The sequence below is a fragment of the Bos grunniens genome, chromosome 22 (assembly GCF_055505025.1).
Source record: "Bos grunniens cultivar Pamir isolate PY7600 chromosome 22, Bosgru_T2T1.0, whole genome shotgun sequence".
NCBI classification, from domain to species: domain Eukaryota; kingdom Metazoa; phylum Chordata; class Mammalia; order Artiodactyla; family Bovidae; genus Bos; species Bos grunniens.
The window spans coordinates 16462074-16481116 of record NC_141186.1 but is presented as its reverse complement, the minus strand read 5'-3'; the positions used below and the strand labels follow the sequence as shown (position 1 = coordinate 16481116).

The 19043-nt window shown below is 36.5% G+C and overlaps 1 protein-coding gene across 7 annotated transcripts in view; it reads right to left on the bottom strand.

The window, feature by feature from the left end:
* TOPAZ1 (testis and ovary specific TOPAZ 1) overlaps positions 1-19043 on the bottom strand; it is a 61400-nt gene that overhangs the window by 37952 nt on the left and 4405 nt on the right. For all 7 annotated transcript variants that reach the window (XM_086366297.1, XM_086366298.1, XM_086366299.1 and 4 more), the window contains 3 exons: positions 8410-8471; positions 7544-7671; positions 621-685 (listed from right to left, as the gene is read on the bottom strand). In XM_086366297.1, coding sequence (XP_086222423.1) covers positions 621-685; positions 7544-7671; positions 8410-8471 — 255 coding nt within the window. The remainder of the gene's footprint in view (positions 1-620; positions 686-7543; positions 7672-8409; positions 8472-19043) is intronic.

The window sequence follows — 19043 nt, the reverse complement described above, 5'->3', positions numbered from 1 at the left end:
TGGAGTTTCTGATTCAGTAGGTCAGGGATGGGAACAAATAATTCTCATTTCTGGCAAGTTCCCACACAACGCTGCTACTGTAAGGCTCACACTTGGAAAAACACTGTCTTAACATAAAAGAACTTGAACAGATTTGTCACCTGACCTGACTGTGCCTTGCCTCATAGCAAAGTGGGTGTGAGAGGTGAATCAAATGATCTCCCAGGTACCCTCCAAACCTAAATTTGGTATCTGTAATATGTCCCAGTGAGTGTACTGTACCTCTCAGTCCTAATCACTGCAGACATGGAAGATACCCACAAGCTGCAATGCTCATCTGATTTCAGCTATTCTTACCTTCATAACAATCACATCCACATCTTTTTTTTTTCTTTTATTGTATCACCATTCCTCATTCCTTTCTCAAAAAATAATTTATGGCTGAAAAGAGTTAGTGACAGCTTTAAAGTAACTTATAATATCCTTGACTCTGTATATACCTGACATGTTAAATAATACCCACATACTGTTTATGACATAGTAGCCCAACTACATACGAGAGAGAATGAAAAACAGGCTCAAGACACAAATTACATGGATGACTATTTTAACATTATGTAATTAAAAATTATGTTACAAACCTTCTGCAAACTTCAGAAATAGTTTCTTTTTCTTCTCGAATAGCTACCTTGTCTGAAAATCTACACTGCGGAGAGATTATGGTTAAAAAATGTAAGTGAATATCTCTACATTCTATATTAGGCTACAAGGCTTACCAGATCAGAATGTATTAGATATTAATTAAACAACTAGCTTATGGCCAAGCCAGGAAGTAATTCTACTCTACATTATTTAAAACACTGAACACTGACTTCAAAATTTCCAGTGTTCAGAAAAATATAAATCAACACATTTTCCCTAGTTTTGATATCACCTTTAATTATGCAAACTACCATTTCTAATTATTTTGAACAATTATAGCCATGTTTCCTTTTATTTAGAAAGAACAGCTTTGAGTGATTTTTATTTATAGGTGGTATTTATGAACATAAATGTATTTTTCATTAGGAATATTTATATCTATTTAAAATGTTGGTATACTTAAAGCTCTTTACAATTACTATCTTGGGAATTGTGATTCTCTAATTACGAGAAAGTTATATATGCTCAAATACTAGGCTTTTGAAAAACAGACACCAAAATAAACCCCCCAAATCACCCATCATTTGGGTAGCCAGGGTTAACCACTTAATATCTTACTTTATATCTTTCTAGTCTTTCTAAAATTACACAAGAATATTTTATAATAACATACACATTATATATGCTATTATAACCTTTAGGAAGAACACTATAAAAATCAACTGAGGAACATGAAATATTACGATATAACATGTTCCTGGATGAGAATGTTAAATGTAAAAAATGCTAATTCTCTCCAAATTAATTTATACATTTAAAAAATTACAACATGAGTTTAAAAGAAAAGAATATATATTTCTTTCTTAGAAAAAAAGAATATAAGAACAGCCAAAAATTTTTAGATTTATAAAACATTTTGGTATCTTTTAAAGCAAACTTTCCTTACTGTTTTTATTTTTCAAGTAATTGACAGTATGGAATTGGTACAGACGTGAGCAATTAATGAAATAAAAGAGAAGGAGTCATTCTATACATAAAAACTGAAAATATTGAAGATGGCACTTGAAATGTGTGAGGAAATGATTCAATAAATAGTAACAGAACAACTAACAGGTAGTTAAGTTGGATGGAAAATAAGCGTGGCACCAATTCACCATATTCCAAAATACATTCAATAAATATTTAAATATAAAAAATACTGAAAGTATTGAAAATAAAATGAGGAGTTATGTAATTTGGAGAGTAGAGAAAGCCTAAGATAACACCAAAGGCAGAAACAATGAATTATGGATCAACAGGTCTAAATACAAACATTTAAAGTATTTTCATATGCTAAGATGACAAAATCAACTGTCAAAATAAGAATAGAAAGGTTACATTGTTTCTACATTCTTTCTTCCAAGATAAAATTTAGATTTATATTGATAAATTTAAATATAATAAATAACACCAAAAAATACTATAAAAAGATACAGGTGAAAAATTTTAACTCCAAAACAGGGAAGTCTTTCTCTAAATACAACTCACAACTCAAATATCATAAAATAAAACTGATACATTGGACTAAATAAAAATAAAAAGCTCCTTCAAGGTAAAAAGTTCCTCTACTAAGTCGAATACAAATGAAAAATAGGAAAAGCTAGGGCAACATATGACAGAAAACCAATATGTTTAATATATGAAAAGTTCCTACAAATAAAAAAAGATCAAAATCTGAAAAGAAAAATGGGCAAAGGACATAAAAAAGAAGTTCACAGAAGAAAATGTAAATGGCTTTTACACATACTAAAAGATGCTTAACTAGACTCATAAGAGGAAAGCAAGTGAAAAGTCATTTGTAAAAATACACAGATGGACAAAAATAAAAAAAATTGTAATACTGAGTTGGTGAGTGTATGGGGGAGAAAACTGTCATTCCCATACAATGTTGATGGAAGCATAAATCAAAGCAATCTTTATGTAGGGCAATCTGAAAATTCTACTTCTAAGAATCAATCCAAAAATGCTTGCACATATGCAAAATGCCTTATGCTCAAGGATGCATAATGCAACAATGTTAAAATAGCAAGAAAATGGGAACAAACCAAGTGCCCATCAATAGTGGAACTTGTTGAACAGAGTATATCCATATAGTGGATAATTACATAATTGTAAAGAGAAAGCATCCTTACATATATGGAAAGGAAACACTCTCTATTATATAGTAAGTTTAAAAAAGATGGAATGGTATGCTATCGTTTGTATAAAATTAAAACGAATACACAATAGGTCCAGTTAGAGAAACGGCAAGTATCTCTTACTGGACTAATCCTTCTTCAGGTAACAACTATAAACCTTAGACAAGATATTAAAAAAAACTGGATGCAGCCTGGATGGGATTGGGGGAGAATGGATACATGTACATGTATGGCTGAGTCCCTTAGCTGTTCACCTGAAACTACCACAGCATTATTAATGGGCTATATCCCACAATAAAATGAAAAGTTTAACATTTGAAACAAAAAATAAAAAGAATACACAATAGGTCCAGTTTAAAAAATGGCATGTATCTCTTACTGGGCTAATCCTTCTTTAAGTAACAACTATAAACCCTAGACAAAATACAAAAACAAACAAACAAACAAACAAACTAACTGCCTGAAGACACCGGAGAGATACGAAAAGCAGACACAGTCTGGAGGGAAAGAGGGAATGACACCGGGTAACAGTCCTGTTTTTATGACACTGGGTAACAGTCTTGTTTTTATGAATTTATTCTTAAAGGGAGAACTCAGTTGTAACCACTTGGAAGGCTACAAATTTGCCCTTCTGAATGAAACAAAGAACCAGAAGACAGAGTTGAGGCAAAGTCAGAAACTGGGATGTGAGGTTGGGGACCCTGGAAAGGAGACAGCCTAAGAGAGGAAGTCCCTAAATGTGCTTTAAATTTGGTCCAAACCTCCAGCTGACCCTTGAGCTATACCTTTGTAAGGCAGACTCCAAACAACCCAGGTGACACTAAAAGAACTGAAGAAACATTTCAACTCCCTACTACCCCGGGAAATAACCTGGAGGATGAGCCCACCAAAGTTGTTGAAGAAACCTAAGCATGCCATCACCAGAGAGCCCAGCAAGTGCAAACCTGGGCACTTCTTTCAAAATACCAAATTATAGAGACAGAAAACATATTAATGGTTGCTAAGCTTAACAGATGTTAGGGGTAGGGAGGGAGGTGTGACAAAGAGGTAGTATAAGGAGGGTCTTTGTAATGATGTAATTATCATCTTGATTGCACTACAGGCTACAAAAATCTGCACACTTGATAAAATACACAGAACTGCACACCCTCATTATACTAATACCAAATTTCTGCTTCTGATAGCGGGCGTTAAGATGAAATCATGCGGGGAAACTACTTTTGCAACTTCTTGTGAATTTACAATTGTTTCCAAATAAAAATTAAGGACACTAGCATTTTGACTATCTGGGGCTCAAAACTAGAGTCACTAAGCAATTACCACCATGGTAAACCTAAAAATTGTTGTATATGGATTCTGAGTATAACTGATACATAAAAGAAAAAACAAGGCCTATAGGTGGAAAAGACAGAAATATATACAGATATATAAAATCAATAAGGAAGCATTTCTAAAAATTCACAGAAAACCATACATAAAAGCAGAAAAAATGGTAATCTAGACCTATGCCCTATAAATCAACTTATTTACCCTCTAAAATTCCTAAAATGTAAGGTGATAGATAGTTAAAGTTTGTTAATCCCCAAATCTGGGGGCCAGATATCTTAAATATTATTGACAGGGTCATGTATTTTCTAAAGGGTTGATACTTTGAAGCTTACCATGGTATCAGAAGGATAAAAGCATCATTTCTCTTCTCTTAAACAAATCCAAAAAATAGCATCACTCTAGGAAGCAGCTAAATGCTTTTGTGGATTATTTTTAAAAGAGCTAATATTGAAAACAGTCTACATCTTTAAAATATTTAGCGTTAAGAACTCAGTGAATTCTGGCAAACATCTCTTAAAATCTATCCTTGCAGAAGAGAATGCATTAAGTCTTCTCTCTGCTTTAACAACAACAGGATACAAACTGTTTATTTTTTAATGTTTTAGAGCAAAGGTTGGCAAGCAATAGCCTGCAGGCTGCCTGTTTTTGTAAATAAAGATTTATTTGAACACAGCAATTGACATTTGTTTTCATACTGTCTATGGCTTCTTTCTTGTTATAGCGACAGAGTTAAGTAGCTGTGACAGCAACCATAGGGATCACAAAGCCAGAGAAGTGTTACTATCTAGTCTAAATTTTAAAGTAAAGGTTTGCTGACCCCTGCTATAGAGTCAAGGGACTCTACTGTGTGACCCTGGATAAGATACTAAGTCTCAGTGTTTTCATCTGTGAAGGGAAATAATAGTACACATTTCATGTACAGTAAAGTATTAACTCAGTAAATCTGGGTTGTCCATATGTTATCTGTTAAATGCTTGGCCCATGACCTCCCATGCAAGGTGGCCAAAACAAACAAAAGCACATACAAGAAACAAAAACCTACAATCATTTGTATTATTATTCTCTATCAGCCACTGCTCTAGGTGTGAAAGATTCATTTGTGAGCAAAATGGACAAAAATCTTTGCCTTTACGGAGTTTCATTCTAGCAGGAGGAGACAGAGATAAACATAAATAAGTAAATGTAAAGGATGTTATATTATGACAAGTACAAGAAAGGGGGATATGAAATGTTGACAGCAAGGAGAACATTGCAATTTTAGACTGGACGGCCAGGGGAGGTCTCCCTGAGAACATGAAATCTGAGTAAAGATGTGAAGGAAATAAGAAAGTCAGCTATATAGTTTTTATTTTTTTTAGGAGATAAAATGCCAAAATCAAAGGCCCTGAAGTAGGAGAAAGCCTGGTTTGTTCCAAGAACAGAAGGAGGCTAAGGGGGTCAGGGTGCAAGAGCTAAGCAGAGTAGTCAGATCAGAGAGGATTCAAGGTTGGGGAGGAGGAGGAGGGGACAGATAAAGGGTCAAGTAGGTCATAGTAAGGACTGTGGCTTTGAGCCTGAATATTAAAAGCCACTGGAAAATTTGAAGGGGAAGAGTAACATGATCTAACCTATGCTGTGTTGACAATAAACTATAAGATAATAATATTAGAAGCTGGAGAAATGTTAAGAGGCCCCTGCAGTAATTCAGGCAGGAGATGATACAAGGCTGGGCCTGGGTGTGATGTGGTGTGGGTGGGAGTGAAGAAAAGAGGACAATTTCCAGACATCATCTGAAGCTGAGGCCAGCAGGATTTCCTTACGGTCTGCATATGGAGTGAGAGAAAAAGAAAGGAAGAAAATCCAAGGTTTCAAGCCTAAGTGATTTATCAAGGATGGGGTTGCCATTAATAGAAAAGGGGGAAAATGACAGGAAAGGCTCGTGTGTGGCAGGGGAGGGGACATATAACAGGAGTTCAGTTTGGAACATGTTAGGTTTGAGAAGCCCAATTGGACATCCCAGTGGAAAAGTCAAGCAGGCAACTAGATACAAAGCTCTGCAGCTCAGAGAAGAAGTTCAAGCTGGAGATGTGAACTTGAGAGTCTTAGCACACAGGTGGCATTCAGTGCAATGAGGTTGCATGAGATCATCTAAGGAGCAAATCTAGACAGAAAAAAGAACAGATTTCTGGTCTAGGTGCTGGGTTGCTCCAACACATAGAGGTCAGGGAGATCAGGAGAGACCAGCAAAACCAACTGGGAAGTTGTAGACAGAAATGACACCAGGCAGGTTATATTTATCCTGAAAGTCATGTGAAAAAAATGTTTCAACAAAAGTGTAATTAACTGCTAAATACTAGTGACAGTTTCAGTAAGATTAAGACTGAACTATGTCCGTTAGATTCAGCAACGAGGAGGTGGCTGGGGAGTGTAAGAAGGGTAGTTTTGGTGGAGGTGAAGGCGAGTATCTTTGGAACTGGAGGAAAAAGTCTGGAGATGGTGAGTCTAGACAAGCTTTTGGAGAAACAGGATGACTGCTAAAAAGGAAAAAGGAACCTTGAAAGTGCTTTTTTTGTGGTTTTGTTTGAAGATGGGAGAAAAGAAGGCTGATGTCGAACAGAATGATCCAGTAATGAAAGGAGAATTGCTGCAGCGTATTTTAAGAGAGAGAAGAGGTGGATTTTAGCACACAGGTGGAAGGAACAGCCTTGGCCTGTTCACCCATTGTAACAGGAAAAACTGGAGTTTCGGGAACAGATGCAGGTAGGTGGTCTAACATGTTGGTGGGAACTTAAGTTCCTTTCCAATTGTTTCAATTTTGTTGGTGAAGCAGGAAATAAAGTCGCTAGCTGTGAGGACAAATCAGGAGGAATAAGGAGAAAGAAGAAACCATGAAATAGTTGTTGAGGTGTCAATTAAATTATTCAACAGGTTAAGGCAATCATACACTTTATCTGGCAGATAACTGATACCCTGTTTTCCCCATATCATACACCAGTGGTGTGTTTCAACATCAAATTAGGTTTATATTCAATTCCTAGGCCTTCTGCATCTGTGGTTGAATAACTGATGCTTGCATTCATAGCACTCAGGCACTGTGATATTCCAAAATTTCAAAGACTATCAAATGATATTTAGTACTTTGTGTTTACTGAGGCAGGAAGATATGTAACAATTTTGAAAGATTCATATAGGTTTGAGAAGAACCTTAAAAGCTAAATATGTAATTAAATAGTACACCCTATTTTCTCAGACGAGTGAGACTCTGTTAATACTGTGCTTATGCCAGGTACCAAACTATATAGTCCGTGGCCAGAATGATGTGACTTTTATTCAAAAATAGGCATTATCCTGTTGCGTGAGTGCACGGCTAAGATGAACTTCTATATTTACCACCATCTGGACCAAGAAATAAGGAAATGCAAAAAATTCTCTAGTACCTTTTCGTCCAAGTCTGAACTTTTTGTCTGTTCACTTAGGCCTCTCGGTTTTTCATTTGAAGAAGTTTCATGAGTAACTTCTCCTAAGGAAATGTTTGCATCTTTGGAATCATGTTTTATCTCACTTGCTGAAAAGAAGTAATATTCAACTGTAGAAACTTTAAATGGCAAAATAACCAAGTCATTTAGAGATTGTTCTAAAAGTGAGTTAGAATTCAGAGACTCTTTTAAAGTCCAATGTGACAAATATGAAATAGCATTTTCAGCAAATTATACATTTATTCCTCCCTCTCTATCAAAATAACTCCATTACATGGTATAAAAAGATATGGCAGTAACACAAAATTAAGACATAAAGATAAATTTAAGAATCTTTCTTGATCATGTCCAGTTATTTTCAATATATTTTTAAAACTTGGAAGTTTCTGAAATTAACTTTCCAATTAAATCATTTCCTGCAAAGATTTGGTTATTTAAACTTATGATTAACTGTTAATTACAAAAAATATTAAAAAGGACTCATTTATTTATTTATTTATTTTTTAAAAAGGACTCATTTAAAATATGATTAAGCTTAAATATATATTTCGGTTTCAAAATAAGACTACAAAAATTGCTGAGTTCAATTATCTTTTGTAGATAAAGCCTAACAAAGTTATTTTTTAAATAATCAAATGGAAAATTTCTCAAAATCTGATCTGCCAACCAGGTAGTTAAAACTGAGAAAAACTGACAAAGTGTGTACAAGAGGGTTGACAGACTCTGAAATGAAAAGCCTCCTTTTTAAATGAATTCATTCTGACTGTGCCTAAACAGAGATACAAAAACACTTCAATGCTATACATTATGAAAATGTCAAGTTTTACCTGCTGACAAGGAAGCACAGATCTCTGACTTCATTGATCCAGGATCCGGTACAGGCAGTTCTCTATTACAAAGCAAACAGAGCTTAAACATTATCACATATTCTTGCAGAACTATCCACTTCTCTAAACATTATATAACACTAGCTTTAGCAGCTGGTGAACATCAGCTCAAGTCCTCCAAGGTCAGAGTACTATTCAGGGACACACACCTAAGTCAATTCTGAATTTGATCCTTTAATCACATTCACCACAATGGTTAGGAAGTGCTGCCATTCAAACTTTGTTACTCAAAGAGAACTGAGAACATATACCAAGCATTTGAAACATTTTTTTTAAGTATTACACCAATGCAAGATAATGACTAACTCTTACTCTCAAGCATGCATATATGTGTCTTACTGTCAATGTAAAAGGATGAGTTTGTGAGCCGTTTGAGTCTTTTTTTTGGTAGTCTCTGAATACAACCTAAGATCTAATAGTAACAGCTATGGAGATGACAGTTAAGCCAACCTGGGTTCAAATATTGTTCTGCCACTTACTATGTCAATTGTAGTAAAATTATTAAACTTCTTTGAGTCTAACCACATCTATAAAATGAGAATACCACCCACTCATGAGGTTACTGTGAGGATTAAATGAGATAAAATGTTCTTAAAGCCAATGGCATAGGCTCAACAAATGAAAACTACATTTACAGGAGCCACTCAAAAAATGGCTTATTATTATTTCACTTTTAAAAACTTAAGACAAAAAATAAATAAAAGTACACCAAATATAATATAGTAAACACCCATGACCTCACTACTTATTCCTTTAATAAATGAGTTTTATTAAACTTGTCCTACAGTTCTATGACTGCCCATTGGTTCAGGGATACTTCCTAGCCAAGAAAGAAGAAAACACATTTTATATACACCATTCTTTGAAGGCTTTGGAAAACATGAAGTAATTTTCCCCCAACATAAATACTAGAAACAGAAGTTGTTAGAGGAGGTAACTGCTGGCCGACCTGTGAGCTGGACCCAGGTAATCTGGGACTCCTCATTCCTTCATGTGTCCTTGGAATGTGTGTTCTGCTTGCCTTTCCCACAGTGGAAGGTGCCCAAGGACACTGCCTTGGGATGGTAGGTGCTGTTGAGACCATCTGGATGCTATATGTGACTGAACTCAGTTAAGGTTTCTATGTAATCTTAAAGTATTCTGGAGGGTCTTCCCTGGTGGCTCAGTGCTAAAGAATCTCCTGCCAACACAGGAGGCAGGTTTGATCCCTGATCCAGGAAGATCCCATATGTCGTGGAACAATTAAGCCCATGTGTCACAACTATTGAGCCTGTGCTCTAGAGCTTGAGAACTGCAACTAATGAGCCCACGAGCCACAACTACTGAAGCCGGTGTGTTCTAGAGCCTGTGCTCCGCAACAAGAGAAGCCACCGCTACAAGAAGCCCACGCACCATGGCTAGTGAATAGCCCCTGCTCATTGGAACTAGAGAAAAGCCCGCACAAGCAACAAAGACCCAGCACAGTCCAAAGAAAAAAAGGTTCTGGTGGACTGGAGTGAAGATCTGCTCATCATGCAGCTGCCCAAGACAAGCCTCGGAAGTAAGTTCCTTTGCTTATTAAGTGAAGTGAAAGTGAAGTCGCTCAGTCGTGTCCGACTCTTTGCGACCCCATGGATTGTAGCCCACCAGGCTCCCCAGATCCATGGGATTTTCCAGGCATGAATACTGGAGTGGGTTGCCGTTTCCTTCTCCAAGGAATCTTACTGACCTAGGGATCGAACCTGGGTCTCCCACATTGTAGGCAGATGCTTTACCATGTGAGCTACCAGGGAAGGACTTGCTTACTAAACCTGTTACCTATTAATCTGGAGTGATTTGCCTCTTTCTCTGGTTTCCCTCTGCCTTGTGTGTGTGTGAGTGTGTGTGTGTGTGTTGTGGGGACAGTTTCAGATTACACCTAGAAAACTCATGAGGCTGCCAATTATAAGTATACAGTTTAAAGAAAGGAAAAATAAAATTACAAACCAGACAGAAACATATACAAATCTCCCTCACCCCATCTTGACTCATGTCTATCTACTAGAGTATCTCCATTTCAATATTTCAAAGGTCTCTTCAACTCAACATGTCTAAATTTGAGCTCATAACCAGCACTGTTCCACAGTCCTAACTGTTCTGATCAGGGAATTGAAAATGCCCTTCTTTGAAACAAGAGAAACCAGGTATCATCCTTAACTCCTACCTTGGACCTTGCCACCATGTGATGAATAGATCTGCACTTCCTAAAATCTCTCTTAAATCCACCCCCACTGCTGGCTGAAGTCACCATGTGCTTTGATCTAGTTATTACAACAGCTCTTTGCCAATTTATTTTCCACACCCAAGTTATTATGATTTTTAAACTGTAAATCTGATCAAATTTTCTACTTAAAAAGTCCTTCAGTGAATCCTGATATGTTCTTAGAATAAAGTTCAAACTCACTATGGATTCTAGTTTATCTAGGATGATTCGTGTATGCCTCTTAACCTGGTGTATTAATTATTAATACCTCCCCATGTCCCTCTCAAAATTTTTGCAAAAGGTCAATTCTACTGTCATCCTATTTACAAAGCCCCACACAACGGAGCTTTCTGCATATTCTATAGCTTCATTTCCTACCACCTAAACACTAAGCCGTGGCATGTTATTTCTGTCTCTCAGTTGTAACATGCTCTTCCCTGTGGGCCTGTCTATAGACTCTTGCTTCCCTCTCACTTTTCTACTCACTTTTCTTTGCCTATTGCCTAGTTTCTGCTTATTCTTTAGTGTTCATCTTAAATGTCACGAGGACCAGGAAGCCTTCAACATCTTGTATTTTTCCTATCATATTTTATTGTATTTGTTTAATCATTTGCAGCCCTTGATAGACTAAACACTCTATGAAAATAAGGTCCATAGGCATCTAGTTGCTCTCTGTATACTCAGCCCCTAACATCTTCCTGGCCAGACATGAGGGAGACTCAAATGAATATTCCTGTTTAGGAACTTCCGATATAGGAGAAGGCACACATACATAATATCCTGAGATACAGGCCAAGAGAACTATTGGAACAAATCCCTAGAATAACATCTCAAATGTGATTTAAAGGACAAATGAATGAAAAGAAAGGAATTTGCAGATAAAGAAACATATGTAAAAGGATTCAAATATCTGACATTGTGGAAACAGTGAGCTGCCTGTGCTGCTCATCTTTTATTAGCCTCTCCTTGCACTTTTCCCCTCAACAGCCCCATAGCTGCCAAAGAGAGAACGGATGCAGATCCACCAAAGAGCCATAAAAAGCCACGCCAAGCAATTTAGACTCTGACCTTAGGTGGCTGAAAGCCACTGGAGCATTGCCAGCAGTCACTGGAAGATCAATTTCTATTTCCGAAAATTACTGAAGAGGAGGATATACCAAAAGAGCTCAGGAAGATTAACTAGGAGCTAATTGTAATAATATAGAAAAAATATGAATAAGATAATAGCAGTGAGAATTGAGAGAAAGGAAAAACCATGAGAGAGATTTAAGGTAATAACATGAAAAAGATGAACTGACTCAATAAATAAGAGAATTGAAGGATGTTTCAAATTATCCTGAAAGTTATATTCACAAAGAGGTATGGCTCCAGACACATAAGAGATTACTCCTTAAAAAAAATCCAAACCCCAAAAGGCAAATAGGTATAGCAAGTGTACTGCTTTTATATCAAAGTATTACAAGAGTACTTTTAATACTGCTGGTATAGTTCATAAGGGTGAGAAACTTTTCACTACGAACAACTAACTTACAAGGAAGGTAAGATTGCACATGCCAATCTTGTTAGAAGTAATTTTGTTTCAAATTTGTGAGACACAAAGAGATGTAAAATTTTTAACTTTACCTAGAGTAGAAAAAATAAAACTGTAACTCCCATAAATATATTACAACTTTGTGTCAGTGGAGCAGAAAGGGAGAAAAATGAAAGGAAGGAGGAGGAAAGGAGAGAAGCAGACTTGGTTGAGGCTACAGAATACAGGGAATCAAAAGAGAAGATCTGAGTAAAAAGGAGAGGAGGCTTAGGGAAGCTTCTGAAGAACAACACAGATTACATGAAGTTTATCCTCTAACAGAGCATTTTTCAAGGGAGTGATGAAATTTAATGGGTTCCAACCAGGATTTTTAAGTAAAACAGAATAAAATAAAAATATGATACTACACCACTTGTAGTAAGGAAAATATTATTTTTATAAATCCAGTGTCTTACATATTCATAAGTATGTACCAGATTGTAATGTAAAATGTATCGTTAGTATGGGTAACTGACAAAAAGGTTTGAAGATGACAGCTCTAGAATAATTATTAACAGAAAAAACTTGAAAACTATTGCCCAATAAAAATTCAGAACGTTATTGCTTCCTTTCGAGATGCTAACTATAGCTGAATGCAGTCGATGTTCACTTATTTATATATTCACATCCTGATTGTGAAAAAGACTACCCTAAACTTACTGGGGCAATTATTCTGTAGATAGTAGTGGCCAAAAGCAGAGAAGTATTACAGTATCCAATTCACTGGGCCAGAGGTTCCCAAGCCTAATGCCATGATGTGCAGTGCTCGGTTTCCTGACGTTACAAATAATAACTCCATCAAGTACAATACTATTTATTCTAGCAAAAACAAACAATGGTTTATGTGGTCCAAAAGACAAAAAAGTAAAAATCAGAACAATGCTTCTTTATACCTGATACTTTAAAGAGGAAGATGAGATGAGAGAGGAAAGGGGCCAAAAGAAAACAATGTTTGCTGGCAAGTCTATAGAGTAGTGGATTTGAAGCCATAGAGATAGCCAAAATGCCACTCTTCCAGCATGCTGTTTTGGGGAGGGGAGACAGACTTTGGAGCAGGTGGGCCTGGGTCCAGATCTGAGCTCTGATACTGACTGAGCTGAGTGTTCTTTGGAAAGTTAGTGACTTTGACTCAGTTTTAAAGATAGGGCCAGTTTCAATCTCTGAATGGTTCCACTTGCTGAAATAATATATGTAGCTAGCATAGGATAGACACAAAATGTCAGTTCTTACAATTAAGTGTAAAATTATGTACTAGAATTAGTGCCTCAGACACTCAGTGAAAAGGGAAAATGGACCAAGGTGAACTTCTTGAAAGACAGGCCAAGGAGTCTATATACAATACATGAGGGGGAGAGAGAGAATGACCTTTACTTTTGCTGGAAACTGGTTTTTCTTTTGTTTGTTTTTTTCGGGAATTTGGCATGGTAAACCTGGTGACAGAAGGCAAATCTCTTGGGGGAAAAAAATTAATTTTCTAAGATTCTGGGGAAGTAAGTGGGGTGGGTTTCTTGAGATGATATAGTTTACCCAGGGTACACTCATGCTAGGCATGGGTCTAATGGGACTCAAACTTTTTTCCCTTTGTCAATCTAAATCAATCCAATCGCTAAGGAGCAGTACAAATTTTGGTTTTTCTCAACCCTCTTATCTGGGCTTCCCAGGTGGTAAAGAATCCACCTGCCAATGCAGGAGATATAAGAGATGTGGGTTCAACTGAGCATCAAACATACAAGAGCATACACAACCCTCTTTTCTAACCTAATTAAAAGACGCTTACTCCTTGAAAGGAAAGTTATGACCAACCTAGACAGCATATTACAAAGCAGAGACATTACTTTGCCGACAAAGGTCCATCTAGTCAAAGCTATGGTTTTTCCAGTAGTCATGTATGGATGTGAGAGTTGGACTATAAAGAAAACTGAGTGCAGAAGAATTGATGCTTTTGAACTGTGATGTTGGAGAAGACTCTTGAGAGTCCCTTGGACTGCAAGGAGACCCAACCAGTCAGTTCTGAAGGAAATCAGTCCTGAATATTCATTGGAAGGACTGATGCTGAAGCTGAAACTCCAATACTTTGGCCACCTGATGCGAAAAGCTGACTCATTTGACCCTGATGCTGGGAAAGATTGAGGGAAGGAGGAGAAGGGGATGACAGAGGATGAAATGATTGGATGGCATCACCGACTCAATGGACATGAGTTTGGGTAGGCTCTGGGAGTTGGTGTTGGACAGGGAGGCCTGGCGTGCTGCAGCTCATGGGGCTGCAGAGAGTCAGACATGACTGAGCAACTTAACTGAACTGAGTGTTCTTGTACCTCAGTTTACATATTTTCATTTCAAACACTTTAGTTCCCAATTCCCTAGTTATATAGTTGTTGTGTAGTCACTAATTCACATCTGACCCTTTGTGATTTGATGGACTGCAGCCTGCCAGGATCCTCTGTTCATGAGATTTCCCAGGCAAGAATACTGGAATGACTTGCCATTTCCTTCTCTAGGGGATGTTCCTGACCCATGGATCAAATTTGTGTCTCCTGCACTGGCAGGCAGATTCTTCACTACTGAGCCACCAGGGAAGCCCCAGCTATATATTAATAGTAATTCCCTTGAATATTTGGCAGATTTTAAAAATCTCAACGATCCACTGTATAATATCACTCAACTGAAATTTTAGTATTTGTGACTGAAGATAATGCTGTGTCCTAGTACAGATTAACAGCATTGACTATTACAGACATTTTCAGATCACTATACTCACAGGCTAACTCAAAAGTTTTACCAATTTTACTCATTATCCATTTCTAAGTTCATCAGTTCAAGTCTTTAGGAATTAGTTCTAACATGCTAATGCTTTGAAATTTAATATGGACTTCCAACACTGTGGAGATTGACAATGAATACATATTCTAACATAACTGAAATACCTTACAAATTCTCCTTAACAAGGTCTGAGACTACTTCCCCCAACCATTAAATTAACTCAGGTTTGTCCACCTATTTTACCCAAGAAGAGATAGTCTAGAGCTTCTGAAAATTTCCAGGCTTAGCCATCTTCAATTTCTATTTCTGTAAAACAGGAACTCTTTGCTTTCTGCCATTAGAGTGGTATCATTCGCATATCTGAAGTTGTTGATGTTTCTCCCATGACTCTAATGGCAGAAAGTGAAGAGGAATTAAAGAGCCTCTTGATGAGGGGGAAGGAGGAAAGTGAAAGAGATGCTTAAAACTAAAATATTAAAAAAAACTAAGATCATGGCATCTGGCCCCATTCAGTTCAGTTCAGTCACTCAGTTGTGTCCGACTCTTTGCGACCCCATGGACTGCAGCACGCCAGGCCTCTCTGTCCATCACCAACTCCTGGAGTTTACTCAAACTCATGTCCATTGAGTCAGTGTCCCATTACTTCACGGCAAATAGAGGGGGAGAAGGTGGAAGTAGTGACAGAGTTCATCTTCTTGGGCTCTAAAATCACTGCGGATGGTGACTGAAGCCATGAAATCAGAAGATGCTTCTTGGCAGGAAAGCCGTGACAAACTTAGATAGTGTGCTGAAAAGCAGAGACATTACTGTGCCGTCAAAGGTCTGTATAGTCAAAGCTATGGTCCTCGCAGTGGTCATATATGGTTGTGAGATCTGGACCGTAAAAAAGAGTGCGGAAGAATTGATGCCTTCAAACTACGGTGCTGGAGAAGACTCCTCAAATTCCTATGGAAGCAAGGAGACCCAACCAGTCAATCTTAAGGGAAATCAACCCTGAATATTGTTGGAAGGACTGATGCTGAAGCTGAAGCTCCAATACTTTGGTCACCTGATGCGAAGAGCTGACTCATTAGAAAAGACCCTGATGCTGGGAAAGACTGAAGGCAGGAGGAGAGTGGGGAGACAGAGGATAAGATGGCTGGATGGCATCACTGATGCAATGGACATGAACTTGGACAAACTTCAGGAGATGGTGAGGGACAGAGAGGCCTAGTGTGCTCCAGCCCATGGGGTCACAAAGAATGGGACAGGACTGGGAAACTGAACAACAACAACACAGAAACTCAGAATCTAACAGGTTTCAAACTCTTAGTGTCACAGATTGAGGAAAAAAGAATGTATTAATTAGCAACTGGTTGGTAAAAGGGAGAGAGTTGACATTAGAAATTATATTTTAAGCTTCATCTAGTTCTAGAACCATTCATTAACAATTTTCTGTATAACTATTAGACCCTCTGGTGATCAGGCCTCCATTTTTTCCTGTTAAAGTTTATTCTAGCACTGTGGATAACTGTAAAACTGGTATTTCCAATGTAGAAAAAGGAAAATACTAAAATAACTACTAAGGAAATTTTCAAGTTTATTTAAAAATCCAAACTTTAGAAGCAGAAATGAAAGAAAAAGAAGAGCTAATACAAGTATCATTGCTGTTTCTGCCATGAAGGAAAATGAAGTTAAAATAACAGAATAACTATCTGAAGTAAATTTGATACTGCAAACCAAAATGGTTCAGCTTGGGCAGGAAAATCTGATACATAATTTGATACAATACATAATCCTAAAACAGAAAGCAAGAAGTGAATAAAAAAAAAGAAGGCAGTTTAGAGACGGGCAATGGAGAATTAGTTTGGCCTCAGACTTTTCCACTATAACACTCAAAGCCAGAAAGCTGGGATGAATAACTATATAGTTGTGAGAAGAAAAAATACAAACTAAGAATTTTTTACCCAATTTGTTCACAACAGGCATTCTTATGTGCCCAAGATCTTAGGAAACACAACAATCAAGAACCATTGAAAAAAAATTGCTCTGAAATCTAGTCAACTAAGAAATGAATCAAAATAGTCAAGATTAAAGGAGAGTAAAAAGAATTGATGGTAAAGACTGAATCAACTTAAATACAGAATGAAGTCTTTGGAAATTCAGATTATTGATGAGAATGTAAACGTCACAAGCCTTAACAAGAAAAAACAAGAAATTTTAAGAAAAATGTAAGGGGCAAGATTGGGAGAAAAAGTGAATATGTTCGTCGTTTATCAGGAAAGCAAATGTTACTGTCTGAAGTTAGAACACAATTTTTAAAAGTCATGATAACAAAACTCAAACTTTAAAATAATCTTTCTTATTAGCTTGGGACCAACTGTTAGGAACTAATTTCTTGTGGTAAAGAGGTTTTTGATTCAGCAATTCCTTTAGTTTTACTTCAGTCTCTCCCTCCCCAAGTTAAGTGTAAGTAAAATTAAATGTTTTTACTAAAAAGTGGCATGATCTAATTTCTGAAATTATATCCCCATACATGCCTAGACAGAAGTCTGGAATGATGCACACAAATTTTGAGTAATTAATTTGTTATTTTGGGTGGTGGGATTCCCTCCCTTTTACACTTCTATTGTAATGAACATGTGTCATTTTAATGCAATCAGCCATTATTCTAAGAAAGGAAAAAAAAGTATAAAAAACAAACTTTATGCCCACTTCATAACACTTCTCTCTTTCTCGCTTCAATTGCAGTTCATTGTCAACATCCTGTTAATTAACAGATGTTTGCTTTTGAATGCCAGATTTGCTCTGATTTCTCTTTGCATTCCTCAAAGGAAGCATGGTAGAGGAAGAGTTAAAAGCATCTTTAATAACTACCCTTTACTGAGCTCTCACTATTCATCTAGTGTCAAACTAATACCTGTCCCATCCATTCACTGATTTAATTCTTACAACCCTGAGGCAAGTACCTCCCCTTTTAACAAATCAGGTAAAATAATTTGCCTAAAAGGTCACAGAGCTATTAGGGCAAGGAGAAGACTCAGAAACTTAGGTCGGGCTATAAGATAGTTCAAGTTCAGATTCTGTTACTAGTAGTGTCAACCTGGACAAGGGACAACTTGTCACCCTCATTTTTTCCACTTCAAAATGGCAGATTACCATTCTAATTACATGGTTTTAAAAATAATAGATAATTAGTATTACCTATAGATAATAGAGCTCTTGGTTCTTCCTTTGGGATATAAAAAGTACTCTATTGGGTGATAGGTTACAAGTTCTTGTAACACTAAGAACATCAAGAAGAATGTAGTATCACTAAATTTATAAATACCAGAGAAATTTAAGTCATGTACCATTGAATCTTAGTGAAATGTGTTTTCTTATTTTGACTCTGTCCACAAAACATTCCAATATTCAAGTATTATAACATACAAAAACAAATTAGAGCTTCAAAATTATGAAACTTAGTAAAATATAATATTAAATAAAATTTGAGCCAATCAGATAGATCAAGTTCCTGAACATGACGGTTATTACTTGGCTCTGTTTAAAGATGATTCAGGCAAACTCACCCTCTTTGGGGACTAAACTATCATTTAAAACCATCTCCCTAAAAATAAAACCATGAAAAAAAATTTTAAGCTTTTTCCCTCTGAAAAGTGGTTTAACTTTTGATTTACTTTTAAGTTTTAATTCAAATAAACTTTTCCAAGACTTCTCTGACAAGTGAAAAATAAATTTTTTTATCTAACAAGGAAGCCACAGAAAATGGGTTAAAATATATATACAGCACTTTTCTTAATAAGTAACTTGACTGAAATGAAAGTATATCTGTATATTTACAATGATTAAAAAGCATGGAGATCAACTTAAGTGACTTTTGAAAGAAGCAATCTCAGTAATTTAAAAAGCCACTTTATAAACCACCATTTAAAATTCCGAACAGCTGATCTGCTCCATTATAATTTCAAATATAATAATCATTTTATTTCAAGTCTAAGTTTCAGGATAATGACACTTCCAGGTCTCAGCAATAATACACTA